The 26941-nt window shown below is 46.0% G+C and overlaps 1 protein-coding gene across 3 annotated transcripts in view; it reads right to left on the minus strand.

Moving 5' to 3' along the window:
- ERICH6 (glutamate rich 6) overlaps positions 1-26941 on the minus strand; it is a 310623-nt gene that overhangs the window by 53420 nt on the left and 230262 nt on the right. For all 3 annotated transcript variants that reach the window (XM_063916045.1, XM_063916044.1, XM_063916046.1), the window contains 3 exons: positions 7480-7631; positions 4771-4856; positions 4147-4302 (listed from right to left, as the gene is read on the minus strand). In XM_063916045.1, the coding sequence (XP_063772115.1) occupies positions 4147-4302; positions 4771-4856; positions 7480-7631 (394 nt within the window). The remainder of the gene's footprint in view (positions 1-4146; positions 4303-4770; positions 4857-7479; positions 7632-26941) is intronic.

Here is a 26941-nt window from a genome sequence, read left to right on the forward strand (position 1 = left end):
CCCTCAGTCCTAGATTAATACCACGCTGAAGACAGTGTGGCCAGATTGGCCCTTTCTATCACATTTGGTGGATTTGCCCAAAATAATCCTATACTGGAGCATGAATAATTCCTTTATAACATCTTTATCTGGCCTATGCACCATCTCTCTCTGTATTTGACATGTTTCCTGTGCTCCAGTTCAGCAGGTCAATAAATCTATAAACAAGCTGATCCTGTATGATACCTGCATAGCAAAATACCAGATAGCCTGTAACTGGAAGATCTGTCATCCTATAAAGAAGTGATAAACAAGATACTGTTCATATATCACGAATCTCCAAAACAACACAGTAGTCAAATATGGTACCACTACTGTACGAGAAGCTCTACCAGGCTTCTCGTGATATGATGCCTTCATCTAGGGTCTGCCCAGTGGTGCAAGTATGCAGATACGCTCGGGTATGGAGTACCCTGAAGAATTTGGCAGCTGGTACGCAGTACCACCCACTGCACACTTTGCACCTGTGACTGCCATTACCGCAATTATAATGCGCTGCCGAGCAACAAGACCATGGTGTTCAGCAACATGACGGCACCTCCCACTTTATCAGGGCTAGAGGGAATGTGATGGTTTCGTCATGAGATCACATCACGCTTCCTCTCCTGACGGTCGCGGCTGGCATGAAGAGAAGAGCCTGGGGACTGCGCTGGGTGCCTTTTCCCGCAGTGTCCAGCACTTTCCCTTCACTCAACTTGAGTGACGCATCGGCACTGAGCGGCTTTTGTTCACAGGCTGGGCTGCCGGGCATGTCTCTGGCTCCACTGTGTGGGGTAATTAATTTTTTACTATAACGTGGACACTAATATATATTTTTATTATTATGGGGACATTACTATGTTTTTCTATTGTAATGTGGGACACTACTGTATATGTCTATTATTACTGTATAGGGCATTACTATATATTTATATAGTTATGTGGGACACTACTATATATTTCTATTATACCAGGGGCACTACTACAGTATATATTCCTGTTGTACTAGGGGCATTACAATGTATTTCTATTATACTGGGGTTATTACTATATATTTCTATTATACTGGAGGCAGTGCTATCAGGGCCGTCCCGAGCTTAATTTTTTTGGTACGCGAATAGTGGAATATATAGGGGCGTAGCTTTATGGGGAAGGGCATGGCCACAGAACAGTATCAATTCACATTACACAGCACAGTAGAGCTGCTTATACATGTCACAGTCCAGTAGAGCTGCTTATACACGTTACACCCCAGTAGAGCTGCTTATACACGTTACACCCCAGTAGAGCCGCTTATACATGTCACACCACAGAGGAGCCGCTTATACACCTTACACCACAGAAGAGCTGCTTATACACATTACATCACAGAGGAGTCGCTTATACACCTTACACCACAGAAGAGCTGCTTATACACGTTACACCACAGAGGAGCCGCTTATACACCTTACATCACAGAAGAGCTGCTTATACATGTTACACCACAGAGGAGCCCCTTATACACGCTACACCACAGAAGAACCACTTATACATGTTACACCACAGAGGAGCCGCTTATACACATTACACCACAGAAGAGTCACTTATACACGTTACACCACAAAGGAGCCGCTTATACATGTTACACCACAGAAGAGCCGCTTATACACGTTACACCACAGAAGATCCCTCTTATACACGTTACACCACAGAGGAGCCCCTTATACACGTTACACCACAGAGGAGCCGCTTATACACATTACACCACAGTAGAGCTGCATATCAGAATCAGAATCAGCTTTATTGGCCAGGTATACTAGCGTATACTAGGAATTTGTCTTCGGTTTGCTATACAACAGCCAAGTAGGTAACAGGTAAGCAGGTGGGGGGCAAGCAAAGTCACACAGATAGGTATACCGTAGGGACACAAGTTAGTTACATGTACATCTAGTCAATCAATGTTCAGGAGTTCAGCAGGCGGACCACTTGGGGATAGAAACTTTTGAGGCTTCTGGTGGATCTGGCGGGGACAGCCCTGTAACGCCTGCCTGAAGGAAGCAAGTTAAACATGCTGTGGCCAGGGTGTAGCTGGTCTTTTACTATCATCATTGCCTGCTTTTTAGCTCTGGACAAGTACAGGTCCTGGACTGAGGGAAGGTCGGCCCCGATGATCTTCTCTGCGGTTCTGAGCACCTTTTGGAGCCTGCATCTGTCCCTCACGCTGGCGGAGCTGTACCATACGAGTATCGAGGAGCACAGTACCGACTCTACAATCGTGGAGTAGAAGAGGAGCAGAAGCTTCTGTGGGATGTTGAACTTCCTTAGTTGCCTGAGGAAGAACAACCTCTGCTGCGCTTTCCCAAAAGTGGCGTCAGCGTTGGACTCCCATTTAAGGTCCCGGGAGATTGTGGTCCCTAGAAACTTGAAGGAGTCCACTAGCGATACCACACTGTCAGCAATCGTTAGCGGAGGTGCACTAGATTACTTCTTCCTGAAGTCCACTATCATCTCGACAGTTTTGAGGGGGTTGAGCTCAAGGTTGTTGTGGATGCACCACTGGGCCAGCCGGTCTACTTCCCGTCTATAGGCCGATTCGTCCCCATCCTTGATGAGGCCGATGACGGTGGTGTCATCGGCGAATTTGATGACCCTTACTGATTGCGCCTCTGAGGTACAGTCATTTGTGTACAGGGAGAAGAGCAGGGGTGAGAGGACACAGCCCTGAGGGGCCCCTATACTAATGGACCGCGCTTGAGAGGTGAATTCCCCCGCTTTCACCACCTGTGTCCTATCTGTCAGGAAGTCTACTATCCAGGAACAGGTAGCTTCTGGGACCCCTAGGCGAAGTAATTTGGGGTGGAGGATGCTGGGGACGATTGTATTGAAGGCCAAGCTGAAATCGACAAACAGGACCCTCGCGTAGGTACCGGGAATGTCTAGGTGCTGTAGAATGTAGTGCAGGCCCAGGTTGACTGCATCCTCGACACACCGATTCGAGCGATAGGCGAACTGCAGGGGGTCCAGTTGGGGGCCAGTCACAGTTTTCAGGTGATTCAAAACCAGACGCTCAAACGTTTTCATGACCACATACATATACACATTACACCACAGAAGAGACGCTTGGAGGGAGGGATGGAGCTGAGGGCAGATAAGGCAGGATAGCAGTAAGGGGGGTGCTGCCGGGATGGGGGTGGGGGGAGTGTACAGGGACACGAAAGGTGAGCCTGTGTTGGAGGAAATAAGCCACTCACCAGTTACTTGTGTCTGTAAAGCGGCTGTGGTCTCTCACACCTTCCCCGATGCTGCAGCTCTGCTGCGGCAGTCCCTAGAGGCAGTCTGGCTGGCAGCCAAGCCTCTGCAACAGCTCCGGCTGTGAGCGGCGGTGATGAGCGGTGAACGGCGGGCGGCTGTGAGCGACGGGAGAGGAGCTGTGAACAACGGGCAACTGTGAGCGGCGGGTGTTTGTGAGTGGCGAGCAGCTGTGAGCGGTAAGCGGCGGGTAATCAGCGGTGGGCGGCAGATAGTCTAGTGACAGTGACTTCAGCAGTGCCCTCACAGGTTCGGCTCTCTACGCAGCCGCGTATTCGGCGTATGCGTAGGGCCAGGGCTAAGTACTATATATTTCTAGCCTTGCCTCCAGATTGCAAAGAAAAAGGACTATGCTGTGTGGCCACACCCCTAGTGTAATGTAGCCACTCCCCTTAGTGTCATGTGGCCTTGACCCCTCATGACATGTGGCCACGCCCATTTTTTGGCACTCTCAGTACCACTAAGAAAATATTTCTACTTGCACCACTGGGTCTGCCCTCCCCTTCAGCCAGCCCCTCAGCTCACTCTTCCCCCTCCCCTCTTAATCCTGTCCCCATTCCCTCCATTTTCCCAACCTCTCACCCCATCATTCTCAATACTCATTTATAAATACCGCCATCCCTCTTTCTATTACAACCAGCCATATTCTACCCAGGTCCTCACTAATGCCTTTTTTCTTCTTCTTCAAATTATACAAATACCTTGTTCTCAGTGGAACCTACTGCTGTAATGTTATATGTTTCTGTTCATGATTATGTTCATTCTGCACCCCGTTTATGATTGTTTTCATCTTTTATAAAATGGAAAATATAAAGGTTTGAATATTTTTTTTTATTTTACCATACAGTCCTGTTTGGGTGATAGCAGGTAGCCTTCCCGGAAGATGCAAATACTGCCAAGATATCTGCACTGTGCTCTTTATCTTCTTGAACAATGTAGATAGATTCTTTTAACTTAATTGGAATCACAATAATGGCCAGATTTCCAGAAGGATAGCTGCAAGATAAGGCATATAACCAAAGGTCTTGGAAATGCAAATCTTTAAAACGTACCTGTTGCATACACTGTGGAGGCAGCCATTTTGTGGGGAGACCCACCTTGTAAATCATGCTTCAGTGATATCATAGCTTTCTGCAGGATAGACTGCATCCTAAGGAATGTATCCGAAACCACCTGCAATGCAACAAGGTTCTGCCCAGGTGCACGGTTACTTTTTTTTTTTATTCACTTCCAAGTTGGAATCAGGCCCCAAATGCTTAGCAAATGAAAATTCATTTTAAAATTGTAGACGCTGAAACATACAGGAGCGGTTTCTATTCAAATGTTAAAAAGTTTGTATGCATCAAAAGTTGCAGAAAGTTTGCTTCATCTAACTATGAATAGGCGAGAGAAACTAATGTCAGTGCACGCAAAAAAACCATCACTACCAGTGTGGAATGCAGAGTTTGGGATAAGAAAGGATACAAGATCTGTGCAGATCCATCTGGAAACATTGTGAGGAATTTCCTTCCTGTTCTGTAATATTTTTCTACAAATCTCTCCGGCATGATCTGAAATAAAGCATGAATGTGTTGCAGTGTCATTACTTAATGGTACAGTAACATTTATATGACTGACTTTATTTTTAAAGGAGAACTGATCAAGAAAAAGTGACATCTACAACAACCATAATCAGAATGCACGATGTAAACGTTTTTCATCTTTATTAATTATTTATGCATTGATATTATTTCCCAACTTATTTCTTTATTATATTATTAGGCATTGAAATTCGTATTACTACAGCTGTCTAAACTGACAAACACAAGTTAGATGGAAAGTCGGCTGTAATTACTTGCACTGTGTGTACATAAAACTAGGGGCCTAATTTATGTTTGTACGCAAATGCAATTGCAACTTTCTAGGCTACGGAGCTGCTAATGTTAGCAAGCGAAGCTGCCACCCAGGAACAAAAAGAGACGCAAACTGGAGCCATCGCAAACTGATTCACTGTTGCGTACACATTCACAGCCAGTGGCGTAAGTTCGTCACAGTTGCCCGGAGGCAAGATAAATATTGGTGCCCCCCTATTTCCTATATTAAGATAAATATATGTATGTATGTGTGCGTGTGTATATATATATATTTGTGTGTGTGTGTGTGGAGTGTTCTGAAAAAAAATAATATACTGTATTTATACATTTAATTGTCTTTTATTTTAAATCACACATTTCTTAGCAGTCATACCCAGGTTTAGAACCCATGACCTGTTATACTAACAGCAGACACTTTACTGATGGAGTTATTTCATACTTGCCTACTCTCCCGGAATGGCCGGGAAGCTCCCGAAAATCGAGTGACCCTCCCGGCCCCCCGGAAGAGCGGGTAAGTCTCCCGGATTTCAGGGGTCCCCCTGCCCGTCCGCCCACTTAGTGTGTAAAGTGGGCGGTCCGGGCAGTTGATGACGCGATTCTTGCTGAATCGCGTCATCATAGCCACGCCCCCTGCAGTGTAATGCCGGCGATCGCGGCATTACAGAGCGGGGGCGTGGCTTAAAGGATGTGGCATGGTAACTCCGCCCTCGTCCCGCCCCTGCTCCACCCCCATCCCACCTCCTCCCCACCTCCTCCCAACGTCACAGCCCTCCCCTGCCCCCCTGCTGAGCCGACCTGGCTGCTCTCTCCCGCAGAGAGCAGCCAGAATGTCGGCATGTATGAGTTATTTGCTCCTGTAGAGGAGGCATGAGAATTCTAACTATATGAAGTTACGTGTAATTGTCAGAGAAGTATCTTCATATAGTTAAAATTCTCATATTTCCTATACAGGAGCAAACAGCTTCATCAGTAAGGTGTCTGCTTCCAGTGTAATAGGTTGTTGTTTCTAATCCTGGGTATGTACTTGTAAAATGTGTATATTCAGTATAATAAAGAGGGTGTGATTTGTAAGGTGCAGGGACCAGTGAGGAAGTCGGCCACTGAAAAGACAGCAACAGCTATCAATTAACTTCATTCAATGGTGTCACAGAATGGAGGAGAGGTGCCTCCCTTCAGAGCAGGAGCCCGGCGGCAGATGACTCCGTTGCCTCCCAGAGTTCTGCCTCTGTTCACAGCCTATACACAATAAAGCAGAACACGGACTGCTAGGGTAGGCCTATGGCTACGCAGACTGGACACGCACCAGGTTTCTCTGTGTACGTGATTGCAGCTGACAGTATATGCACACCCTGAAAATGGAAATGACACGCCTGCGTTTCTGCCGCCACTCTCCGATAACTCCCATTAACACCTTCAAACGGTCACTTTCTGTCAGTCAGTTATCCATGAGATCCTCATTGAGAGTGGAATCACAGCGGCACCTAGGCGCATGTGCAGTGCGATCGGAAGCAATAACGTAAAGTGTACGGAGCCTGAAAGTGGGTAACTCAGTGTTCATACACTCCGTCGCATGAAGGAGCACAGAGAGAAGGCCCAGATTACCATTAGCATATTTCCACAACCGCTATTGAGAGTATGGGTGCTATCGTGAATGCAGGAACACCTAGTTATTGCCACTGTCCCCTTATTACTATGACTTGGTCAGGATGCCAATTGTGATGAGCACAAAAGGAAAAAATGCTTTATTATAAAATAAAGCATTGCATTCCGTATTTACAAAATTATTAGGATAGACAATTTTGGAAGGTGACGATATTTACTACCCAATAAATGACAATAACCAGAATTACTATGTCAATATACCAATGTATGTATCTTTATTTTGTATAGGTTATGAATCATCATTTAGTTTTAAAATTTCCATCACCATCAGATGACTTTATGTTACTGGTCTTTCCATGCTCTACTGCAGCACGTACTAAACACGTTCTCTCTACTTCCGCCACTGTATCTATCAGCAAAACTGTAATTGCTGTGTGACAGCGTATGCAACACATGCAGAGAACACGGCACAGCTGTCACGTAATCGGAAACAACAGCGTAAACAACTCAATCTGATTATATAAATATATGGATGTGGAGCACAGAAGAAAGCTATACAGATAAAGCAGTATACCTAATAAAAGTTGCTATAGGACATGTAAAATCAATACATGTAAGGCATATATTTGCATTAGCTGTAAGCAGATATATGTTTGATGTCCTACTCCTCATGCTAAGAATTATATTTTAGAACCTTGTTCTAGGCTGTAAAGATTACCATTTCATTTGTAAAGTCATAGAGCGAAAGCTCATTGTCTAATGTATCAGCACCATCTATGGAATCTGGATGTTCTGGAGCAATCGTCCAGTTGTCTCCTACTGGCGGGGCACCAGAAAGCTGGTAAGAAATGGTTTTCATTGGCTTTCCATCTGTCATTTAGAGGAAACAAAAATCAAAGTGTTTTCACACAATACATATAAAACGTACAATATTTTTAATCAGTGGCTATATTTAAAGGCGATTATCATTCTCAGAAAAGTTTTTTGTGCTTCTAAATGTAGTTTCCACTAAAATTCATAATAGTATAAAGAGACCTCACCGAAAAATACCGGGATGCGACCGATGATAAACAGCAATTGAATGTACAGTATGTCCGTTGCACTGCTACAAAACAGGCGGTGACCATCACTTCAACAAGTGCATTGAACAAGTTCTCTTGAACGGTCTCCCATTTTGCCAGCAGTGCCGGGTCCTGGATTTATTAGTCAGCATAATTAATGTTATCAAATAAAATACTAAGTTAGTAAATATCCCTGTACCTTATTATTTTTGGGAGACAGATGTTTTTGTTATTTCCCATTGACATAATGGCTTAATTAACATGATCTCAGTTAATTGGTTGATAATCATGCCTTTTGCATCAACTAATGAAATTGGCCCTGATTGATTCAATCAATCAATCAATCAATCAATCAATCAATCAATCTTCTTATTGAAATGGCTCATGCTGGCATTTTGGAGCAGTAAAAAGTGTTGATATGTAATTAAATGGTAAAACACTACAAGTAGTCTCTTTACCAAGTGTTATTGTGCATGACTCATCAACCACAATAACTTCCCATGTCTGTGTTATTGTGTAGTTACTGTGTATGACTCATTGGCCACCATAACATGTCTGAGGGGTCCATTCATCATCCTATAATTTACTTTTTTTTGTAATTTTGTAGTGACAGTCCCATTAATTAACCTAGTAGTGCAGGAGATATCACTGATGTCTCCTGGTTACTGTCCTGCCAGGACAATTGCTGCTGATGAAGGAAATGGTCTCTCCTCTGTCTGTTCCCCCCCTGGTGGCACTTGTAACTGTTTATTTACTATAGACCGTTAATTAATAAAAAAAACACAACTGAAGAATTTACAAGGGCCACTGGGGAACAGACAGACGGGAAACGCTTCCTGTTAGCAGCAGCATGCAGCTGTGAGAATATAGAAAAGTGTATTGAAAAATATTTTTTTTCTCTGTGTACTTCTATACATATTACATATATTACAGTATATACACTTAACGCTTTTGTAGTCAGCGCTGCTTCCGTTCACAGAAGTGGTGCATGCACAGCACTGGTTATAGCTGCATTAAGTTAGAGAAAGCAGAGAAATGTATCTATATTCCGCAAAAAGTACAGCTTTTTGGAAAAGATACTTATGTAGAGGAGGTATGATGAATGCCTTTGTTAATTAAGAAGAATTCAATGCGAGTTCTAAACTTATTTAAATCATCATAATGTTTAGTTATGATAAATAAACCCCTTCCAGTCACCAGACTTTAAGGTCAGACTGATTAGACTGCAGGTGCATGTTGTTTATTTGGCTCTATAAAAGGGTCTGTATATGCCCATGCCTGTCACTGTGTTATTGAAGCATCCCAGTGCTGTGCGGCTGTACAGTACTTACCCCAGATTGATACTTTATCATACTGACCACTGTTTATCTTCTATCACCCGTATACTGTTAACTTCAATAAAACCTACTGTGGTTTGGAGTCAACGTGGACTAACCTCCTTGCTCACATCTGCTTCACACCTACCAGCTTGTAGGCATCTGCCAGTAAAAGGTGCCAACCTATTGAGGCTAATGTTGGCAAAACATTGTGTAACATGGGCCCTCATTCCGAGTTGATCGCTCGCTAGCTGCTTTTAGCAGCAATGCAAACGCTAGGCCACCGCCCTCAGGGAGTGTATCTTAGCTTAGCAGAATAGCGAACGAAAGATTAGCAGAACTGCTCGAAAATCTTTTCCTGCAGTTTCTGAGTAGCTCCAGACCTACTCCTCGATTGCGATCACCTCAGTCCGTTTAGTTCCTGCTTTGATGTCACAAACACGCCCTGCGTTCGGCCAGCCACTCCCTCGTTTCCACAGCCACTCCTGCGTTTTAACCAGACACGCCTGCATTTTTTTAGCACACTCCCGGAAAACGGTCAGTTTCCGCCCAGAAACACCCACTTCCTGTCAATCACACACCGATCAGCAGAGCGACTGAAAAGCGTCGCTCGCCCCTGTGTAAAATTGCTTTTGTGTGAATTTACTTGGCGCGTGCGCCTTGTGGCCCGTACGCATGCACAGAACAGCCGGTTTTTAGCCTGATCGCTATGCTGCGAAAAACAGCAGCGAGCAATCAACTCGGAATGAGGGCCCTGGTCCGCTAATTAAGCTCAGAAAGATGACTGCACATGCACTGTTGTTATGTTTTAAACATGCCTGGTACTAATCTAACTGATTTCAATCTAATTTTGAGGCCACACACATTGAATTGCAGTGTTGGAAAACTGGTAACAGATATGGAGGATTTAGTGTCCAACTTAAAGATACATATTTTTCTAAGTGGGCCTCCTGCTCAGTAATTGCACAGGTCACAGAGAGGTGGGGAAGCTGCCTTGCCGGGGTGACAGAGGCAAAGATGTGTATAAGGGGCACTACTGTGGGAATTATGTGTATAAGTTAAATTTCTGTGGGCAATATGTGCATAAGAGGCTCTACTGTAGGCATTATGTGTAAGCGGCACTACTACTGTGCACATTATGTGTATAAGTTGCACTGCTACTGTGGGCATTATGTATAATGGGCACTATTACTGTGGGAATTGTGTTTAAGGGGCACTACTGTTTGCATTGTGTATAAGGGGCACTACTGTGCGACATAACTTAAGGGGTACTACTACTGTGAATAAATTGCACTACTGAGTAATGTAACATGAATAAGGGGCACTACTGTGTGTCATAATGTAAATAAGAGGCACTACTATGTGGTGTAATATGAATTAGGGGCACTACATGTGGTGTGATGTGAATAAGATTGTTGTACTGTTTGGTGTAAATTTAATTGGGGGTACTATTGTGAGACAATGCCCTTTCCTTATGAGACCATATCCCTTTTTTTGCAATGCACACCTTAAGTGTGCACTGTCCCTTTATAAAGTATGGGAGGTAGGGCACAAATTTGCAGTAGGGTGTTGAAAACCCTAGCACTGGCCCTGGCTTCATCTAATGGGAGGTGGCGGGGGGAAGGAGTTTCACCACCTCTCCAGAACCACTTAAAGCCCTGCCCTTAAGGCAACCAGGCAAGAGGCTTATCAGTGGTCACATGATAGCAGTGGGAGGCAGGAAGTTGGTAATTTATCAGTCTTTCAAAGTGTAGTAAAATTATCTTCTGCCAGCTGCCCTATTTAGGGCCTTGAAACTCCCTAGATCTCAGGGATAAGGGCCCATAAGGGCCAATGCATCCACAAGAAATTATGCAATTACTGGCCTTTGAAACACAAGTATACATTGCTTTTTACTTAATGTATTATAGATTAGATTTCCATTAATAAAGGGAAGAGCTGTTGAATTAAATTATACTTTGATGAGTCTTCCATACTACTATCACTAATAAGGAGATTTATGGTAATACTTACCATTGTTAAATCTCTTTCTGCGAGGTACACTGGATTCCACAGGGAATAACATCGGGGTGTAGAGTTAGATCATGATCCGAGGCACCAACAGGCTAAAGCTTTGACTGTTCCCAGGATGCACTGCACCGCCTCCTCTATATCCCCGCCTCCAGGCACTGGAGCTCAGTTTTGTTAACCAGTCCAATGCAGTAGCAGGTAATAGAGACGACAGTAGTTAGTAGCCACAGACAACTACATTCTCACAACAGGAGAAGGTACCAGCAGCTAATGCCATACAAACCCAAAGAAGCTAAGTGCGTAAGGGTGGGCGCCCAGTGGAATCCAGTGTACCTCGCAGAAAGAGATTTAACTATGGTAAGTCTTACCATAAATCTCCTTTTCTGCAGCGGGGCACACTGGTATTTCACAGGGAATAACATCGGGGATGTCCTAAAGCAGTTCCTCATGGGAGGGGACGCACTGTAGCGGGCACAAGAACCCAGCGTCCAAAGGAAGCATCCTGGGTGGTGGAAGTATCAAAGGCATAGAACCTGATGAACGTGTTCACTGAGGACCACGTAGCCGCCTTGCACAATTGTTCTAGGGACGCGCCACGGCGGGCCACCCAAGAAGGTCCAACAGACCGAGTAGAATGGGCCTTTATAGTAGCAGGAGCTGGAAGACCAGCCTGTACATAAGCTTATGCAGTCACCATTCTAATCCATCTGGCCAAGGTCTGCTTATTCGCAGGCCAGCCACGTTTGTGAAAACCAAAAAGGACAAAGAGAGAATCAGATCTCCTAAGAGAGGCGGTTCTCTTCACATATATACGGAGAGCCCGTACCACATCCAAAGACTGTTCTTTGGAGGACAAACCAGAACAGAGAAAGCCGGAACCACAATCTCTTGGTTAAGGTGGAAAAACGACACCACCTTAGGCAGATAACCAGGGCGAGTTCTAAGAACTGCCCGGTCACAGTGAAAAATCAGAAAGGGCGACTGACAGGATAAGGCACCCAAGTCCGAAACCATTCTAGCAGAGGCAATAGCCAGCAAAAATAAGACCTTAAGTGTAAGCCATTTAAGGTCCACAGACTCAAGAGGTTCAAATGGAGACTCTTGGAGGGCATCCAGAACAACCGACAAATCCCAAGGAGCCACAGGAGGGACATAGGGAGGTTGAATCCGTAAAATGCCCTGAGTGAAAGTATGAATGTCAGGCAGAGTCGCAATTTTTCTCTGAAACCAAACCGACAAGGCTGAAATATGAACCTTGAGGGAGACCAGACGACAGCCTAAGTCTAGACCCTGTTGCAGAAAAGTCAAAAGAACTTATATGCATCATAATTCTTAGCCGCACACCAGGTGAAGTTAGAATTCCAGACCCTATAATAAATCCGAGCCGAAGCTGGTTTACGGGCTTTCAGCATGGTTTGAATGACCGCCTCAGAAAATCCCTTGGCCCTCAGAACTGAAGCTTCAAGAGCCACGTCGTCAAAGCCAGTCGGGCCAGATCATGGTTGACACAAGGGCCCTGAACGAGGAGGTCTGGGCATTGCGGAAGTAGAAGAGGATGCTCTATCGAGAAACCCTGCAGGTCTGAGAACCAATGCCGCCTGGGCCACCCTGGAGCGACTTCTTGCTTGAACTTCCTTATTACCCTGGGCAGGAATGACACTGGAGGGAACACGTATGGCAGCCGAAAGTTCCATGGAATTGCCAGGGCGTCCACGAATGCTGCTTGAGGATCCTTTGTCCTTGCTCCGAAGACTGGAACCTTGTGATTGTGTCGAGACGCCATCAGGTCTACATCTGGTAGGCCCCACTTGTCCACTAGGAAAGACTTCCGGATGAAGGCTCCACTCTCCGGCGTGTACGTCCTGATGACTGAGGAAGTCTGCTTTCCAGTTGAGGACCCCCGTAATGAACACTGCCGATATGGCTGGCAGATGGCGTTCCGCCCATAGAAGAATCTTTGACACTTCCATCATTGCCATGCGGCTTTGAGTGCCGCCTTGATGATTTATGTATGCCACCATGGTGGCGTTGTCCGACTGTACTTGAACAGGCCTGTTCTGTACCAGAGGCAGGGCCAGTTCCAGAACACTGAACACTGCCCGCAACTCCAGAATGTTTATCAGAAGGAGAGATTCCTCCCTGGTTCACCGACCCTGAAGAGAGTGTTGCTCCAACACCATGCCCCAACCCCGTAGACTGGCATCCGTCCTTAGGAGGACCCAGTTGGAGATCCAGAAGGGACGACCCCTGCTCAATTGTTGGTCCTGGAGCCACCAGTTCAGAGACAGACGAACTTCCGAAGTCAAGGAAATCATGTGAGACCTGATCCAGTGAGGCAGGCCGTCCCACTTAGAAAGGATTAACTGCTGCAGAGAGAGAGAGAATGAAATTGAGCATACTCTACCATGTCAAAAGCTGACACCGTGAGGCCAAGTACTTGCATCGCCGAGTGTATTGACACACGAGGGCAAGAGAGGAAGCATCGTATCCAGTCCTGAAGTTTCAGGACCTTCTCCAGAGACAAGAACAACCATTGGTGTTGTGTGTCCAGTAACGCCCCCCATGCTCTAAACAGGAACCAGCAAGGATTTCTTCCAATTGATGAGCCACCCGTGGGCTTGCAGGAATTCAGTTCCAGATGACAGAGGATAACCTCTGGGGAGTTCGCCAGGATCAACAAGTCGTCCAGATACGGCAGGATCCTGATACCCTGATGGTGGAGAAGGGCCGTCGTGACTGCCATGACCTTGGTGAAGATTCGCGGAGTCGTGGTCAGTCCAAAAGGCAAGGCCTGGATTTGATAATGTAGGTTGACAATAGCAAACCGTAGACATTGTTGATGCGACATGGCAATAGGTATATGTAGGTAAGCATCCTGTATGTCCAGGGATACCATACAGTCCTTGGGCTCCAAGGCCAGAACAATAGAGCGAAGAGTTTCCATACGGAATTTGGATACCTTCACAAATGTGTTCAAAGACTTGAGGATGAGAATGGGCCTTGAGGATTCATTCGGTTTCGGAACTAGGAACTCTTTGAGCCAGAGGCACCGGCACTATCACTCCTGTGTCCAAGAGGGATTGTACACCAATTGTAGAGTTTTTACTTTCAACAGATCCGAAGGGATATTTGTTGAGCAAAACTGGCGAAGGGGACATTTCTTGAAAGAGATGGCGTATCCGTGAGTGACAACTTCCCTCACCCAGGCGTCTGAAGTGGTCTGTAACCATACCTGGGCATACCGCAGAAGTCGGCCTCCCACCCTTGGGTCCCCCAGGGTAAGGCCCGCCCCGTCATACAGCAGGCTTGTCTGGTTTGGAAGCAGGCTACCAGGCAGCCCAGGAACGTTTAGGTTTGGACTTAGAGGTTTTGGAAGTGTGAGCCTGTTACGGATACGCCTGACCCTTTTCTTTACTTAGAGGTCGAAAGGAACGAAAGGTGGTACTTTTAGACTTCGGAGCAGAAGGATTAGTACTCAGCAGACATGCAGTTTTAGTTAGCAACAATCTTGTTCAGATCTTTCTCAAAAAGGATGTTACTCTTAAAATGGTTCACCTCCAAGGTCTTTTTAGAGTCCAGATCCACAGACGAGGACCGCAACCACAGAATCCGGCGGGCCATAATGGACGTAGTAGATGCTTTGGCTGCCAGCACACCGGCATCAGAGGCCGCCTCTTGAATGTAATGAGAGGCTGTGGTAATATATGAAAGACACTGTCTGGCATTATCAGAAAAATTAGGAGATAGCTCCGCTTCAACTTCTTGAACCCAGGCTTTAATAGCTTTTGCAGCCCAAGAAGCCGCTATTGTAGGTCTATCCACAGCACCGACAAGAGTGTAAATAGACTTCAAGCAACCCTCCACACGCTTATCCGTCGGTTCCTTCAGAGAGGTGACGGTAGTGACCGGCAGAGTAGAAGACACCACCAGACAAGCAACATGTGAGTCCACCGGCGGCGGTGTTTCCCAATTTTTACTTAACTCTGCAGCGAGGGGATAACGAGCTAACATCTTTTTAGACAGGGATAATTTCTTTCCTGGAGACTGCCAGGATTCCTGACGTATGTCAACTAAATGGTCAGAATGTGGCAAAACTAATTTAGTAACCTTCTGACGTTTAAACTTATCAGGTTTCTTAGACGTATCTGGAGGTTCAGTTTCATCGATCTGAAGAATCAGTTTGATAGTCTCCAAGAGGTCAGGAACATCCACCTGTGTTGAAGATTTCCCATCAGAAGCATCTGCATCAGTGTCTGATGGGTCAGTATATACAAGCACAGAAAGAAAAAGAAGGCTCGCTTCCCTTTTCAAATCGGGTCAGTATATACGCCATCTTCATCGGATGAAGTATCTGAAACATGCGTGGACTATGAGGAAGAAATGGCCCGCTTAGATGACCCTTTGGTCCTAGGGGGGCGAGGGTCAGGCTTTTGTTTAACCAAGGATTGATTTAACTGCTGTAACTGAGTCGACAGAGAATCCACCCATGGTGGATTTACAACAGGGACAATATGTGATTGTACAGGCACAGGATGCCCCACAGGGGGAGCAAGTCTCGTTACTAGCGTAGTCAGTAAATTCAAAAAAGCAGCCCAAGGTGGGTCTTGGTGTGCCACTGGTGCTGCAGGCTGACCGAGGGGTACAGAACCCCCAATACCTCAGCTAGCGGCGTCAGCACTGCATGACGCAGGATCACCCACAGATCTCCCGCCCTGTGACGCAGACATTATTGGAGAATGTAGCTCTAGGGCGTAACAGTACAATATAGCCAGACACAGTACCTGACTAAAACCCCCTGTGGAGTGTGATTGCAATGCAGATCACAAACAGCGGATTTAAGTGGTATAAGGTGACTGAAATACACAGAGAAAAATACCAAACAGTATATCCCGTGAAACACTATAAATATAGGACCCTGATGCACTTTGCCCCCGTCAGGGTACAGAATATGGGGATAGCAATATGTGTGAGAGACACGGAATAGGAACCACACAGCAGCTATTGGCACACACAGTCACATGTACAATGCAGAAATTATTACAAACAACACTAAAACTGCACTGGACTAGCATTACTAAGTAAAGCTATATATGTATACAGATATAACAATGCACAGTAAATACAGGATGTATATCACAGGATACTTGTACTAAATATCCCTATAGTTATGCACTTGTTCTTAACTAACACTGTCTAAACGACATGTAGAATATTTAAGTGTCCTGTAAATGCACAGCGCTCATGAGGCAGGCGGCTTTACAGAGGAGACAGTGCCCAGCAGTCCCAGAATCAGCGCATCTCTGTGTAATGGCGCCCAAACGCTGACAGGGAGTGAGGGGGAGAGAGAGAGAGATGCAGCTCCAGGGCGGGAACACTAGCTGTAGATGGCGCCTGGGGCTGGGAAAGGGGCTACAGGTCAGAGCCTTATCCCCTCTGCTGGACTTCACCACCAGGTACTATGGAGCCTGTACTAAACGGATTATAGTAAATCCGACCTGTTCTCCTACAGGACACACACTACAAATAGAAATAAACTAAATTGCACAAGTCTTCAAATTAAAAACATATATATATATTACTAAGTGTAAGTACAAATTAAAAATAAGTTAAGATTTATAATTTGATTGAGATGGATATTTCCACATTTGACATTGCTAGGTTACAAAGTTATCAGAAGGTTCCACTGTATACTGTATGGCAAACTATTTTATAGAATGTGTTTATATGGCACCCGTATATATAAGGGTGAACCTCACTGATGAAACAAAATAACAAAACAATTACCAGCAGTGGGCTCAGCTTGTGACCAGCAACTGACAATCTCCATACATTAGAATAAATGTATGCAGGTAAAACCATACATTGCACATACTGTGATTACTGTATAATAATAGAAAAATGAGCCGTGTTTCAGAACTGTGATTCTTATTTTTCCTAGTACTCATACAATAAATTAGTATATTCTGACTACAATAATAATGCAACGACTCTTCCTCATCAACTTATATTCGCAAAGCAATTTATACGCCTCTCAAACAAAATAAATATTGTAGGTTACGCTAAATTATACCTTGAGAAGTGACCACAATAACAATGTAAGTTGTGTACATTTTATTCATTAGAACAAGTCATGCTGAAATACAGACAATTTAGTAAATACTACATCATAGAAATGACCTTATAAATGTAAATGTAAACAGACCATTCTTGTAATAGCAAAGTAGTCCTGCGGATAAAGCTTTTTTTATAGTCTGAAATGGAAACAGTGGATAATAAGGTTGCAGCTGGGCACACACTGTTTGCAGTCATGTAATGGATTGGAACACAGCTAATTGTAGACCTTTATAGTGAAGGTTGTTACAGCAACCGGGGCTATATCTAGTGTAAGGGCTTGATCACCGCATAAATGGTAAACAAAACAGAGAGAGGGCGCAAGGGTGAGAGAGAAAGTGAGAGACAGAGAGACCCATATGTAATAGCCTGCTGCATACTGTAGCTGGATTTGTGCCAGTTCCTGCAACTTACAGGTTATTGCATATGGGCCAGAGAGAATGGGAGAAAAAGAGGGAGAGAGGAAAATATTCAGAATCTTAGGTATATTATGAACGGGTGTCAGTGTCGGACTGGTGCATGAAGGGCCTACCGGGGAATGCAGTAATAGGGGCCCATGCTTGGGGGTGTGACCAACCGCTACAGAGGTTCAGCTAACTATTAGAGAGAGCATGATCTGGGCCACTTGATAAATATATACAGTATAGTAAATACTATTAGTGCATGCATGATAATGTACCAGATTAACAGCAATGCACTGTAGAAAAATGCCACAGGACTGTGCAGTATATTGTAACCTATGTATAATGAACAATTCAACTGCAAAGTCTGGAATATGATCCCTAGAAGAGTAGGTGGGCCCACTGGGCAGTGGGGCCCATCAGTGTTTTCCCCTGTACCCCTGTGGGCCAGTCCGACCCTGACGGGTGTGGTACTGAAGGTCGACCTTTTGACCTGTTGACCTAGAACATGTCGACCTAGAGACCCTTTCGACCTAGAAACCCTGTCAACCTAGTTACTTTCGACCAATAGTGGTCAACCTAGACACTGTCGACCTAAGGCTTGTTGACCTAGAGACCGGATACCATTATGAACACACTGTGTCTCTGCAAAGCCCAAGACAGTTTTGGATTTTGCATCTGAGCAGGTGTAATGGTTAGCATTACTGCAATACAGCACTGAGGTCATGGGTTTGATCCCCACCATGGCCCTAACTGTGTGGAGTTTGTATATTCGCCCCGTACTTGCGTGGGTTTCCTCCGGGCACTCCGGTTTCCTCCCACAATCCAAAAATATACTGGTAGGTTAATTGGCTATCAGCAAAATTAACCCTAGTGTGAATGTGTCTGTGTGTACATGTGATAGGGAATATAGATTGTAGGCTCCACTAGGAAAGGGACTGATGTGGATAGGCAAATATTCCCTGTAAAGTGCTGCGGAATATGTGCGCTAAATAAATAACTGGTAATACATACATTATAATTTAAGGTGATCTGTGCAATAATATCTACTTAACTATCTAAAATTTTAAATACCTGTCAGTCACCACTTTTAGAGACCTATTTATCACTATCCGCATCCAAGGTTGCAGATGGCGTGTGAAAAAAAAATCGACCGAATCCGTACTACGATAACTGACTACATCGCACGATTTTTAAAAAAAAATACCCTGATGTTCTGCTGCGCAAGCGCCGCCACCACCGACATTGGCGCTACCAGCGCAGTCAGATCGCCCCCCCCCCCATTGCGACTACCCCCCCTGCGCGCTGCAGATCCCCCCTCCCCCCCATGGTAAATTTACATACCAGTCCAGGGAGCCGGTGATCGCTGCTCCTGCAGGGCTGCCGGATCCTGTGCATTGCTGTGACTCCTGGTGCTGTAAAGTGAGCAGCCATTTTGCAGCGTCACTTTACAGCATCGGGGGTCACAGTGCCGCACATGGAGGACCCGCCGCCCAGCAGCCAGAAGACTGCTCCAAATGCCCTTTAATACATTGGAGTGATACTAAAATAATGCTAATAAATAGGCATCTTAGTGCCTTTGTAACTCCTTAAAAATAAAAGCACCTCTACATTTGCCACTGTGTCAGTTAGGGGTGTGGTATTGAAAGTCGACAGTAACTAGGTCGACCACTATTGGTCGACAGTAACTAGGTCGACAGGGTGTCTAGGTCGACAGGGTCTTTAGGTCGACATGTTCTAGGTCGACAGGTCAAAAGATCGACATGAGTTTTTAATGTTATTTTGGTGTTGTTTTCTTCGTAGAGTGACGGGAACCCCAATTAGTGCACCGCTTCGCTCGCCATGCTTCGGGCATGGTGCCTTCGCTCCGCTACCGCTTCGCTCGGCACAGATTACCGTTCCAATCGTAGTCCACGTGGATCGTCAGTGGCAAACGCAGGATTTGCATGGGGGGGTTTCCAGAACTGGGCGGAGCCAATCACGGGGGTGGCCAATCACGGGGGTGGGGACTGAGGTGACCCAGTATATGCTGGGTCCGTAAAACTAGTGTGTCTGTGTGTATATATATATATATATATATATATATACATACACATACACACACACACATACATATACACATTTACATAGCATATTAAACATGCATACATATATATATATATATATATATGTACACACACACATACAGTACAGATATATATATACACATGTATATATATATATATATCATATGTGTGTGTGTGTGTGTGTGTGTGTGTGTTTATATGTATGTATATACATGTGTATATATGTATGCACATGGATATATATGTACTATAATTAAAATAAAGTAAACTTTTATTGCACTTACAAGTGCCACCAGGAAGACAGCAGGCTGCAGAGGACGCTAGACAGCCATTAATAATACTCATGCAGCTAAAAAAAAAAAAAAAAAAAATTTTTTTTTTTTTTTTTTAGTGGAGGGGGGTTTCTGGGTGCTCGGAAACCCCCCCTGGGTGCGCCACTGATCGTTAAGTATGAAAAGGTTAAAAAAAAGAAAAAAATTGTGAAAACCTCATGTCGACCTTTTGACCTGTCGACCTAGAACATGTCGACTTAAAGACCCTGTTGACCTAGACACCCTGTCGACCTAGTTACTGTCGACCAATAGTGGTCGACCTAGACATTGTCGACCTAGTTACTGTCGACTTTCAGTCCGGATCCCATCAGTTAGATGTATTTGGGTTCTGCATTTTACTATCATTGGGTTGCCTTTATACAATGGCATATTAAGGGATGAGAGGGTCCGTGTATAGTGGGCCCCCTCACAGTGCAGGTGCTGACATGCAGCGGTAACCCCTGTCCCCCTCTATTCTTGTTCCAGCTACCCCATCATTCTGGTGCCATATACAGTATGTTCAGTGCCAGAGTCTTTGCTACCTGCTGTGTAAGCACCATCATTGTGAATTTATTGCTGGAGCAAGTATAACAGAGGGCTGCTGCATGGACGCATCAGAGTGCAGCGATGTAACATGTGCATCACACACCCTGCTCCTATTATAGATATGCCACTGCTCTTATATCGTGCTATGGGCTCTATTAATGCAGCAGTGAAACGCCATTTATCACTCTACCACTCCCAAAGTTTTTCACAGCTTCACCAGAGAAGGGGTTACTGTGGAGAAATCTCAGATTTCCCCAGCAGTGCCGCTGATAAGTGTAGCTCAGCTTTTCGCTTCGCAAAAATAATTTGCCACTGTGACGGCGTAATGAGTCTCCTGAAGGTAGAAAAGCAGCAACTGCTGTCTTCCTGCTTCCTCCCTGTCCTCTTCTTGGTTCCGGTATGAATGGTCGACCATGTTATGGTCGACAGTCATTAGGTCGACCACAATTGGTCGACATTGACATGGTCGACATGGACGACACATGAAAATGGTCGACACATGAAAAGGTCGACATGAGTTTTTTAACTTTTTTGGGTGTCGTTTTTTTGCGTAAAGTGACTGGGAACCCCAATTAGTGCACTGCGTCCCCTCGCATGGCTCGCTTCGCTCGCCATGCTTCGGGCATGGTGCCTTCGCTCCGCTACCGCTTGGCACAGATTACCGTTCCATTCGTAGTCCATGTGGATCGTAAAGTATGGAAAAGTTCCCCAAAAGAAAAAAAAAAAAGTAAAAAAACTCATGTCGACCTTTTCATGTGTCGACCTTTCATGTGTCGACCATGTGTCCATGTCGACCAATAGTGGTCGACCATAACATGGTCGACCATGTGAACGGATACCCCTCTTCTTCCCCTTCACTGACACCAGCCAATCAGAGGTGCCTCAGGAAGCAACTGCTGCACAGGGAGAAGACTACAGATCCTATACAACTTATAGTCCCATCCTCAGCCCTGGAGCGCCCTGACCAAGGCCTTATTAACCCATTGTTCGGACTCTAGGCTTTCAGGTAATTTGGGCCCCCTCCAGCAATTTTCACCCCACTACAGCTGACATTTGGGAAGCAGAGTCTATGCCATCATTTACCCTTTCAGTACTCACACGGACACTAATACCCAGTTGAAATGAAGTCTGGTGACCTCATTTCTCACAGTACAATTGTTCTTCCATTTCTTCTCTGTTTAGAAATAGCGCCCCAGGCAGGCTGTTTCCAGTCACTGCGGCCACGTGTGTCATCACGTGTCCACCCCGAGCCTGCCCCCATATTAGACGGCATGCTACGTAACGCAGAGTTGACGCTCATGCATCGCAGTGACGCCACCGTGGACCGCCCACATTATGCGTGTCAATCAGGCAGTGTTCACATTAGTGAGATACAGAATAAGGCCCCATGTGTGTGCCTTGCTACGGTGCAGAGTACAATGTGCCTTTAACCATTGGAGCCCTAGTGACACAAGTAACAATGCCTTAGCAAAGCAAATTGACTGGCCCATAGTCCCTACGGGGCCCCTAGCCTCCAGCCTAGTCAATCAAACCCGTCTGATGGCATCTGTGGGAGAAGCCGCATCAGTCACTGATGTAGCCCAGGCTTGGAGGCTGGTGGATGAAGGGTGGCAGCAGCAAGCACCAGCTCCTCTGTGTTGAGGGGGTACTGGGGTAGTCAGACCAATGTGTTGTGCTGCATGGGGAGGAGAGTTAGACTGGGCTCCTCTGCCCTATACCATGATTATGGTCCAGCCAGGCTCCTAGAGATCAACGTGACCCTCAGTCAAAGCTGGTGGCTCCAGGCAGGTGGGAGAACTGCAACTAAGACCCCCACCCCATCCATTCCAACTGCCTGTAAGAGATGCTGATGGTGTGCCCATCCTGGGTGTGCTCTGCCCATGGCACTGCCAGTGCGTGCACAGTCAGGTCCTATTAGCCGAGAATGTGATATCTTGGTGCTCTGCACTTATGCAAAAGATTGCAGAGGGGCCTGGTTTTCGCAGTTCTTCACCGGGCAGGTATTTGTGATTACCATCTTATCATATCGCATTGATAGAATGCAATATATAGTGGTAATTACTAGTGATGAGCGGGTTCGGATCCTCGGAATCCGACCCGCCCGAACTTCACCTTTTTTTTTACACGGGTCCGAGCGACTCGGATCCTACCGCCTTGCTCGGTTAACCCGAGCGCGCCCGAACGTCATCATCCCGCTGTCGGATTCTCGCGAGACTCGGATTCTATATAAGGAGCCTCGCGTCGCCGCCATTTTCACACGTGCATTGAGATTGATAGGGAGAGGACATGGCTGGCGTCCTCTCTGAGTCCGTTGTATTATATTAGAACTTAGTTAGTTATAATTGTGGGGAGGATTGGGGACGGGGAGCAGCTGTTAGGGAGTACAGTGCAGGGTTTTGAGTTTAATCCGTTGTTTCTCTGCCTGAAAAAAAACGCTCCACCATATCTGTGCTCACTCAGTGTGCTGCACTGCTGCATGATATATCTGTGCTGAGTGCACTGCTCACACTGCCTAATTGTGGGGACTGGGGAGCAGTTATAGCAGGAGTACAGTGCACAGTTTTGCTGACAGTGACCACCAGTCCAGTATACGTTTGTCTGCCTGAAAAACACTGTGGTGTTTTTTTTTTCTTTCTTCATGCTAGTTTGTTTAGCAGTCTGCTGACACTGCAGTGTCCACCAGGTCCGTTATACAGTATATTATATATATAATTAAGCACTAAGCAGCAGTACGGTAGGCCACGGCTGTACCTACCTCTGTGTCGACTCGTCACTCGTCGTCCATAAGTATAAGTAATACTATCCATCCATCTACATTGTATACCTGTGGTGTTTTTTTTTTTCTTTCTTCATACTAGTTTAGCAGTCTGCTGCTGACACTGTCCACCAGGTCCGTTATACAGTATATTATATTTATATATAAGCACTAAGCAGCAGTACGGTAGGCCACGGCTGTACCTACCTCTGTGTCGTCACTCGTCGTCCATAAGTATAAGTAATACTATACTATCCATCCATCTACATTGTATACCTGTGGTGGCTTTTAGTTGTGCGCAAAATATGGAGAACAAAAATGTGGAGGTTAAAAAAATAGGGAAAGATCAAGATCCACTTCCACCTCGTGCTGAAGCTGCTGCCACTAGTCATGGCCGAGACTATGAAATGCCATCAACGTCGTCTGCCAAGGCCGATGCCCAATGTCATAGTACAGAGCATGTAAAATCCAAAACACAAAAGATCAGTAAAAAAATGACCCAAAAATCAAAATTAAAAGCGTCTGAGGAGAAGCGTAAACTTGCCAATATGCCATTTACGACACGGAGTGGCAAGGAACGGCTGAGGCCCTGGCCTATGTTCATGGCTAGTGGTTCAGCTTCACATGAGGATGGAAGCACTCATCCTCTCGCTAGAAAAAAGAAAAGACTTGCGGCAAAAGCACAGCAAAGAACTGTGCGTTCTTCGAAATCACAAATCCCAGAGGAGAGTCCAATTGTGTCGGTTGCGATGCCTGACTTTCCCAACACTGGACGGGAAGAGCTTGCGCCTTCCACCATTTGCACGCCCCCTGCAAGTGTTGAAAGGAGCACCCGCAGTCCAGTTCCTGCTAGTGAAATTGAAGATGTCAGTGTTGAAGTACACCAGGATGAGGATATGGGTGTTGCTGGCACTGGGGAGGAAATTGACAAGGAGGATTCTGATGGTGAGGTGGTTTGTTTAAGTCAGGCACCCGGGGAGACACCTGTTGTCCGTGGGAGGAATATGGCCATTGACATGCCTGGTGAAAATACCAAAAAAATCAGCTCTTCAGTGTGGAAGTATTTCAACAGAAATGCGGACAACAGGTGTCAAGCCGTTTGTTGCCTTTGTCAAGCTGTAATAAGTAGGGGTAAGGACGTTAACCACCTCGGAACATCCTCCCTTATACGTCACCTGCAGCGCATTCATAATAAGTCAGTGACAAGTTCAAAAACTTTGGGCGACAGCGGAAGCAGTCCACTGACCAGTAAATCCCTTCCTCTTGTAACCAAGCTCGCGCAAACCACACCACCAACTCCCTCAGTGTCAATTTCCTCCTTACCCAGGAAAGCCAATAGTCCTGCAGGCCATGTCACTGGCAAGTCTGACGAGTCCTCTCCTGCCTGGGATTCCTCCGATGCATCCTTGAGTGTAACGCCTACTGCTGCTGGCGCTGCTGTTGTTGCTGCTGGGAGTCGATCGTCATCCCAGAGGGGAAGTCGGAAGACCACTTGTACTACTTCCAGTAAGCAATTGACTGTCCAACAGTCCTTTGCGAGGAAGATGAAATATCACAGCAGTCATCCTGTTGCAAAGCGGATAACTGAGGCCTTGACAACTATGTTGGTGTTAGACGTGCGTCCGGTATCCGCCGTTAGTTCACAGGGAACTAGACAATTTCTTGAGGTAGTGTGCCCCCGTTACCAAATACCATCTAGGTTCCACTTCTCTAGGCAGGCGATACCGAGAATGTACACGGACGTCAGAAAAAGACTCACCAGTGTCCTAAAAAATGCAGTTGTACCCAATGTCCACTTAACCACGGACATGTGGACAAGTGGAGCAGGGCAGACTCAGGACTACATGACTGTGACAGCCCACTGGGTAGATGTATTGCCTCCCGCTGCAAGAACAGCAGCGGCGGCACCAGTAGCAGCATCTCGCAAACGCCAACTCGTTCCTAGGCAGGCTACGCTTTGTATCACCGCTTTCCAGAATAGGCACACAGCTGAAAACCTCTTACGGCAACTGAGGAAGATCATCGCAGAATGGCTTACCCCAATTGGACTCTCCTGGGGATTTGTGACATCGGACAATGCCAGCAATATTGTGAGTGCATTACATCTGGGCAAATTCCAGCACGTCCCATGTTTTGCACATACCTTGAATTTGGTGGTGCAGAATTATTTAAAAAACGACAGGGGCGTGCAAGAGATGCTGTCGGTGGCCAGAAGAATTGCGGGCCACTTTCAGCGTACAGGCACCGCGTACAGAAGACTGGAGCACCACCAAAAACACCTGAACCTGCCCTGCCATCATCTGAAGCAAGAGGTGGTAACGAGGTGGAATTCAACCCTCTATATGCTTCAGAGGATGGAGGAGCAGCAAAAGGCCATTCAAGCCTATACATCTGGCCATGATATAGGCAAAGGAGGTGGAATGCACCTGTCTCAAGCGCAGTGGAGAATGATTTCAACGTTGTGCAAGGTTCTGCAACCTTTTGAACTTGCCACACGTGAAGTCAGTTCAGACACTGCCAGCCTGAGTCAGGTCATTCCCCTCATCAGGCTTTTGCAGAAGAAGCTGGAGGCATTGAAGGAGGAGCTAAAACAGAGCGATTCCGCTAGGCATGTGGGACTTGTGGATGGAGCCCTTCATTCGCTTAACCAGGATTCACGTGTGGTCAATCTGTTGAAATCAGAGCACTACATTTTGGCCACCGTGCTCGATCCTAGATTTAAAACCTACCTTGGATCTCTCTTTACGGCAGACACAAGTCTGCAGAGGTTCAAAGACCTGCTGGTGACAAAATTGTCAAGTCAAGCGGAACGCGACCCGTCAACATCTCCTCCTTCACATTCTCCCGCAACTGGGGGTGCGAGGAAAAGGCTACGAATTCCGAGCCCACCCGCTGGCGGTGATGCAGGGCAGTCTGGAGCGACTGCTGATGCTGACATCTGGTCCGGACTGAAGGACCTGCCAACGATTACTGACAAGTCGTCTACTGTCACTGCATATGATTCTCTCACCATTGAAAGAATGGTGGAGGATTATATGAGTGACCGCATCCAAGTAGGCACGTCAGACAGTCCGTACGTATACTGGCAGGAAAAAGAGGCAATTTGGAGGCCCTTGCACAAACTGGCTTTATTCTACCTAAGTTGCTCTCCCTCCAGTGTGTACTCCGAAAGAGTGTTTAGTGCCGCCGCTCACCTTGTCAGCAATCGGCGTACGAGGTTACTTCCAGAAAATGTGGAGAAGATGATGTTCATTAAAATGAATTATAATCAATTCCTCCATGGAGACATTCACCAGCAGCAATTGCCTCCAGAAAGTACACGAGGACCTGAGATGGTGGATTCCAGTGGGGACGAATTAATAATCTGTGAGGAGGGGGATGTACACAGTGAAAGGGGTGATGAATCGGACAATGATGATGAGGTGGACATCTTGCCTCCGTAGAGCCAGTTTGTGCAAGGAGAGATTGATTGCTTCTTTTTTGGTGGGGGCCCAAACCAACCAGTCATTTCAGTCACAGTCGTGTGGCAGACCCTGTCGCTGAAATGATGGGTTCGTTAAAGTGTGCATGTCCTGTTTTTACAACATAAGGGTGGGTGGGAGG

This window comes from Pseudophryne corroboree, chromosome 4, assembly GCF_028390025.1.
Source record: "Pseudophryne corroboree isolate aPseCor3 chromosome 4, aPseCor3.hap2, whole genome shotgun sequence".
Classification (NCBI taxonomy): Eukaryota; Metazoa; Chordata; class Amphibia; order Anura; family Myobatrachidae; genus Pseudophryne; species Pseudophryne corroboree.